The 7,386-nt window shown below is 33.8% G+C and overlaps 1 protein-coding gene across 1 annotated transcript in view; it reads right to left on the reverse strand.

The window, feature by feature from the left end:
- LOC100744244 (syndecan) overlaps positions 1–7,386 on the reverse strand; it is a 236,411-nt gene extending 229,025 nt beyond the window's left edge. The window contains exon 1 of the mRNA XM_012382342.3: positions 7,123–7,386. Coding sequence (XP_012237765.1) covers positions 7,123–7,194 — 72 coding nt within the window. The 5' untranslated portion in view covers positions 7,195–7,386. The remainder of the gene's footprint in view (positions 1–7,122) is intronic.

Raw genomic sequence — 7,386 nt, forward strand, 5'->3', positions numbered from 1 at the left:
TGTAGTATTGTTTTTTTTTATAGTTAGTTAATTAGAATATGGTATGATGTTAGGAACGTATTATATCTATGGAGTATCGTAATATGTATAATTAATTAGAAATAGTATGGATATAGTAATAATGGTGTTATACTGTGTCCGTAAAAGATTATGTCTGTAATTAATTGATAATAATGAGGATACACTGTATCCATGGAGTGGTAAGGATGAATTATGTTTGAAGAATATTATAGTGATGTTTGAAGAATACACATTACAGAATGTAGCAGTTGATTAGAAACATTATGAACACGTTATGATATTTATGTAATATTCATTGCATTAACTAGAGATTTTATCGATACAGTAATAGCGATAGTGCCTTCTATGGGATATTATAATATCTATTAGGTTGTCCGAAAAATGTCTTTCTTTCGCAAACGCGTCTCCCACAACAATGAACCTTCGTACAAACGTGAAACCAAGTCTGTAGAACGTCGCGGTGTTCATCTCAACAGAACGAAATGGATCATACGCAATTCGACAAAATAATATAAAACAAAAAACGTTGCCCGTGCACTACTTCCTCGCAAAACGAAAGAAACCCTTCGGATAACCTGATACAATTGATCGAAAATATATTTGATAGCAATTTTTATGCAACTTGTTCCATGATTTGATTCGATGTAAGATCGAAATGAAGCGGAACGAAAATACCATGAAGCATGAAAACAATTCGTATCTTATAATCAGACTAAAAAAACTGACCGAAATAACCAAAGGTGGCTCTAGGGTCCGTTTTCTGCATTGGTCGATCTCGAATGCCGACGCGGTAGGACAATGCCTGGCAGGACAATGGAAAATGACCGAGGCGAGGGCTTTTAGGGCTTCTTGCCGTCACATCTCACCCGTACAATGTACATCGATTGCATTATACGCTCGATCATCGATCAACGACCCTGATATATTCGTTCTTTAGTCACGTTTTACAAGGTTAATTCACGGGGAAGGACCTAGTGTGGTGGCATCTTAGAGGCTGAAAGATTTGATGGTTGGACGTCGTTCGAATGGACAAAAATGGCAGTAACTGTTGATTCGTATCCAAAATAATACAATTATGGTTGTACTAACTTCAATTTTCTACGTCGAACAATCCAATCTCGCATTGTTCAATTTCCATAATACTTCACAATCTCGTTACAACAACATTTTAGCGATTGCAACACACGTTTATTCCAAACACCAATATTCCCCTTCAAAGTTTCAAAGAGAAATCTCCTAACGACATAATCCTTCGATTATTCTAAAGAACATCAACCTTCTAAGGATCAGATAAGATTACAATCGACTAACATGTGGCTATTACTAAAGTTGCAAGCGCACAGAGCAAGAAAGAGAGAGAGAGACGGACACAGCAGCGTAAAGTTTACCATGAAATAACGATAGCTCAGGGAAATCTGATTCGTTGGTCGTCGATGTAACAACGTGAACCATCGATGGGATTTCATTGTGGACCAAGTTCGACTGGATCTTGTGCTGAACAGTGAGCGTACAAGTGCTACAGGTTACGGCCTTGCGAAACGGCCAATGAACGGAACTGTAGGGACATCGTTCTTCCGTGTCCATTTCCAACATCCCTTCCGGCCCGATTTCTATGTTTCTTTCGCGTAAAAACTACTTCACGTTCGAATAAAAGCCAGCTTTACGATATGGGGGAATTTTTGCCGTACCTATGTTTTTGTTTTGTTATCTTTAGGCCCTTTGGAAAAAGGATTAAATAACAGACAATGTTCACTGAAATATCATTTTCTTTTTTCGTATAAATTTCTAAATAATATTATTTAAATATAATCTTCTACTAAATAATATACCTTATTGCAAATATAATCTGTTGCTAAATACAATTATTCTTTCTTATTGTCAATAACGATATTTATATTATTTGCAATATTAGTAAAAGATTAAATAATATGTTATAATTGATATGTTATCAATGGGAAGATGAAACGATTTCGTATTAAATATTTTATGGAGTAATGCATCTACTTCACCTAACAATGGCAATTTCTATAAGTTTCAATCGAAAAAAGAAATTATCTAGTCAAAAGCACAAAACCTATAGAATATTGAGGAATAGATAAGTTCACGACCTTCCAGTTCACTGACCTGACTACTTCGATATACTCTGCGGGCCATTTTCATGAAAAAGTTATCTTCAACGATAAAAACCACCTACGTATGCTTAACGTACACCGTAGTTCTACAACAATTCTTAACGAACTAACATAAAATAAACGTAAACATTATATTTACAGCGAAATCCATGTCTAAATCTTTCCTAACACATGCTGAAAGCGTTTCACAGGAACAGCTTGAACCAACCTAACTGCGTATCATATAACGTATCTAATTTCAGTGTTTTTAAAGCAATATCGAATAAATTACACACGACGATAAGAAAAAATAAAAAGAATGCTTATTCTCCTTTCGAAGAATTAGAAACGAAGCAAATTTAAACTAAGCTATGTATCATGTAACGTGTCTAAATTTAGTATTAAATATCGAAGTGAATTATTCATGAATTATTTATTATAAATATCGAATGAAGTACATGCATTGACATAAGAATAATAAAAGTAACGTTTACGCGTAAATTTTCACTTCGAAAAATTACGGATGAAGCAAGCAAATCGAACATATCGGTGGATTTATCGGCACCAACGAGATTTTCAGTCAGTAACGCATTGCTTCCGTACAATGCAGTAATACCTTTAAGTAATAATATACGTAACATTGCGTAAATAAAGGGCTTTATTAATTTCAGCGAATTATAGGAGCGCATGTGTGCGTGAATCTGATTCGAACGAGTCACAAGAGCAAAAGGATCAAAACTTTCGTTTGGACGATGACTGGGGAACCAACCAGGGGCTTTTCATTGTTTACACGCAATAATTAACTAAAATGAATTCAATTAATACCCGCGATCCCGTCCCGTCGTAAATCAACACATGTGTACCGTCATTAATTTTTCCATCGACGATACGTTCATGTCGTCCTCAGCCCCGTTTGCAATTAAGGACCATGAACAAATATGACGAGTCCATTTTTATTGATTTCTTATTTTTACGTTATTTAATAATCAAAAAGAGGCACGTTTTTTTATATGAAATATCGTATTTACGAATACAGAACGATTAACGAACAAGATTACCAGTGTTGTATGATCTAGTTTAATCGAGAGAAAACGCGTGGAGAGAATTTGAAAGATGAGAAGGAGTTCGAATTTTTAAATCGAAGATCGCAGGAGGAAGGCATGATAGGCATATTTTTGTTCATTTTCTAATTATGATGTTATCTTATCATCGAACAAGATGATTTCAATAGAACATAATCGAAAACCAATACCTGTTATGTCTAACGATGTCTGTCTTAATTAAGTCTTTATTGCATGTCTATTAAGACATTCTTATTAATTCAGAGATTAATGAGAAAGATATAGAGAGATGTCTTATTAAAAGTAGGCAATGAGTGTAAGTTTTAAAGACCACGTATATATTTATACGTAACAGTATAATTATTGACAAACAATATTTTATAGCGAGTAATATATATTTCCAAAACATTAAAGAGTATGACAAAAATATGCTTAAATTCAAAACGGAATGAAAACTACTCTACTGTAATACTATGTGCGTGGCCGACGATATACCGAATATAAAAAAAAGTAGAAGACCTAAGTTACCATGTTCTTCTGCTGTAGTCCTTAATCACTTTTTTTATAAAAGGCAGAGCTATGACGTCACGTTTTAGCTATTAATTACCCATTCATTAAGAATATATTTGTTCGATGATAAATCTCAATGAAACATACGCGTAATGTTTTCGATATTTTTCAACCGTCGATAGGTTCAACGAAGGGCTTCGTTCACCACGGCACCAATGTTGCTACAGTCGCCCGAACGATAGTCGAGAGTCTTTGCGAAAAGCAAGCAAAAAAAAAAAAAAACAATGTATACAGGCCTGATGGTGTTGGCAAAGTTTCGAATTACTCGTCAACATCGGACAGAATATTTCTGGTCTCACGTTTTTGCGCCTCGTGGTCCGATACCTCGTCCACCGTGCGAGACGAGAGGATAAACAACGGTCCGACCGATTATGGTGCGAGAGAAAAAAAAACATCGTACAGTTGCTCACGGAAGTATTTGAACATCTACCATAGGAAATTTTTATATATCGTATATTATGTGGAATATAGATATATAATGAGTAGATTATCGGTTTTAGTGCAAATTTATATTTTTGTGAATATAATTAAAAAAAGTAGAACCTCGATGGAAAATTGGTTTAGCTACCAAGTATTATAGAAAGCACTTTGAACGTTATATATATCTTTCCACATTACATATGTGAATTTTGTGCAATCTCGCGCTATCAAATTTTATAATTTTTATTTTTATTATAAATTCAAAATTCATTTATTATAAATTTTTATAATAAATATATTGCCTAATAACGAGACACGGTTGTCATGATTATATTGGTAAAATTTGAATGCAGTCTGAAAATACATACAGTAAGGGACAAAAGTATTCGCACAGTTGGGATGTAGAAATAAAAGAATCAATATTGCCTATATTATTAAATACATGTTGTCACGCATTATTTGAAAACATTAATAATAACGTCAATATTTCTGTACATTTATTACACAATTATATCGTTTATATAAACGTCTGTTACAACATACAATTACAGTGTATATTTATTATTTGTATAAATATTTGAATGTGTTTAATAATATAGAAAATATTATTCCTTTTTATTTCTACATTTAAACTGTACGAATATTTTTTGTCTTTCGCTGTATACAGAAGCTCTGCAAACATATATTTAATCAAAATTAATGCACAACAAAAATAGTCATCTTAAACGCATAATGAGTGTTAAAAACAATCCCACTTAGTACCGAAATTTATTGATATAATGGATAATTGATTGTTTAAACACTTTCGATATCTCTGCAAAATATATACTTGTATTAATTTTCATATAATTTCTATATATATATTCAAATTCGTTTAATGTTTGATGTTTTATTTTCAAATTTGTTTAAACGCTAAATGTAATCATGATAATCGTCTTTCATTATAGTGCTGATAAATTTCAAAATGTTTCATATAACGCACATACCTAAAGTATTTATAAAAAAATTCCTACAAGTGTTCGTATACTTTCATAGCCACTATAATGATCGGCCATATACGAGTGTGTAGAAGAATTCCTGTCCTGTCCTGTCGTAACGTAGGCTATCGAAGAGAACGAGACACCTCGCCACCCGTGATACAGTAAATGTTTCGAAATAATAGATTCGCGGCACGCACCGCGTAGGGGCGTGTAATATCCCGTGATTTACCCTATTATGTAATTACGCCAGGTAAAAATGTCTTATAAGGCACCGCGCCTTCCGAGAAACAATTTAAAACGAACTATTAACGTTAACACTCGTACCACCCGTCCTGGGTCTTTTCGAATCCCAAAATCAATTTTTTATCGATTTATTTTCTGTTTTAATTCGTTAGAAAGCTAAAGATGGTATTCGACGAAATTATTATATGGATGTGTTGTATTCATATAATAATAAACTATGTATATATATAGTAATAAATTAATTAAAATAATATTTTAAAAAGAGACGTGTATTTTTCTCCTTCTTTTTTTTCTTATATTTCAATGACCAATTAACTAATACAAAATACGAATTTTCTATGAAAGAAGTAAAAACGAATGAAAAATAACCGAAATCGATAATATTATTTCAAAATGTCACTAACTAAACGATAAACGTATCTATTTTCGATGAAGCTATTCCCAATTTTAGTACGCTACTGTGTCTCTTGTTCATAAAGATCAGAAAATACGTGTCTCTAATGTTAATACCTAAAAAACAAAAATTATTTTCTAAAATCTAAAAAACATTTAGTTCTGCAAGAGTTAACATATTGGAAACAGATACTAAGCAAGTCACTAGTATGCAATGGACCTATAAATAAGCAATTTGCTTCGACTACAAATAAGAAAGTATCACTTGCAGGTACCTACGAAAATTCGAGTATTATCCTCGAATTTTTATACTTTAATCTTGCTCGTTTTACGAAACAGACCAAATTTCTAATAATTTCATAGAATGTTCTATATGAAACGTTCTATATGAAAAATATCCTAAATTGAAACGAGAAAGCACGCATATAGTGGTAACCAGACTGCGGAAGTTTATGCAAATTCATACTTTTATCAACACGATGTAAAAAAATGAGATCTAAATAAAGATTTGTTTTACCTACTAAATATTATAATATGTGCATTACTCTGGATATTTTATATATTTTTCATATTAAATGCATCCTGCAGATTTTCCTATTTTCAAATATTCCCTAATTGCATAAACATGCTAGCCCGTTATAACAATTTATCCATATTTTGCACAAATTTGAGATACTCTTTAACATTATAAGAGTACAATTGGATCGACAATAACAAGTTTAAATTGTCCTAGTATCGGAGCAAAACCGAGTTTTGTCCACACGAGCACGCCACGACGAAACGAGTAAACAAATTCGTGCAATTGGTAATGGAGCGTAAACAACCGCTGCCTGAGTCGCGTCGTGCGGCGTCTGTTTAGGATTTGAACGTACACAAACTGGAGGATACATGTCATGTAAGAACGCGACACATCGATTATATGACGCATTCAAGTACATATTCAGGATAGAAATTCCATAAGTGGAAGTATTTCTAAGAAACAGACTCGTTCTATGAAAACACAAGACAAACACAAAAGTGAAGGACAGAGGCGCAGCACGTTTCTTTTTAAAACTAGTTGTAACGTACGTTCAACGAATTTGTTAGATTTATTTTATTTTATTTCATTATATTAGCGGTGTAATCAGAATACAATGTTATGAAATAATTTGCTGGCTTAGATACTGTCTACAGTACCACTTATAACGTGCTAAGTACTCAGATAAAATATCCTTTTAAAATAAATGTTGTCGAGTGATGACAAGATACGAAGGAAAAGGGGATCGAACGATCGTCGAAGGAGTGACAGAAGGGAGAAACAAGGCTACGAAAGCAAGTACTCACCTCGGTAGCGGCGTTGCATCCCGCGAGAATGACGGCCGTACTGATCAGGATCCAGTATATCCTCGGTTGCATCTTTTCCTTTGTAATTGCCGCTGGGCCCGTTCAAGAGCCCCCTGACCGATCACCGCGTCGGTTCTACGAAACCAAACGAAAAAAATTACGCGTACGTCCCAGCCAGGAAGAAACCACCAAAAATCCACCGGAGCAACAACGCGACACACACCACACTGATCGATGAACCGCGAGACACTGAGGGCGCGTCGA

This window comes from Bombus impatiens, unplaced genomic scaffold (genome assembly GCF_000188095.3).
Source record: "Bombus impatiens unplaced genomic scaffold, BIMP_2.2 scf_0151, whole genome shotgun sequence".
Lineage (NCBI taxonomy): Eukaryota > Metazoa > Arthropoda > Insecta > Hymenoptera > Apidae > Bombus > Bombus impatiens.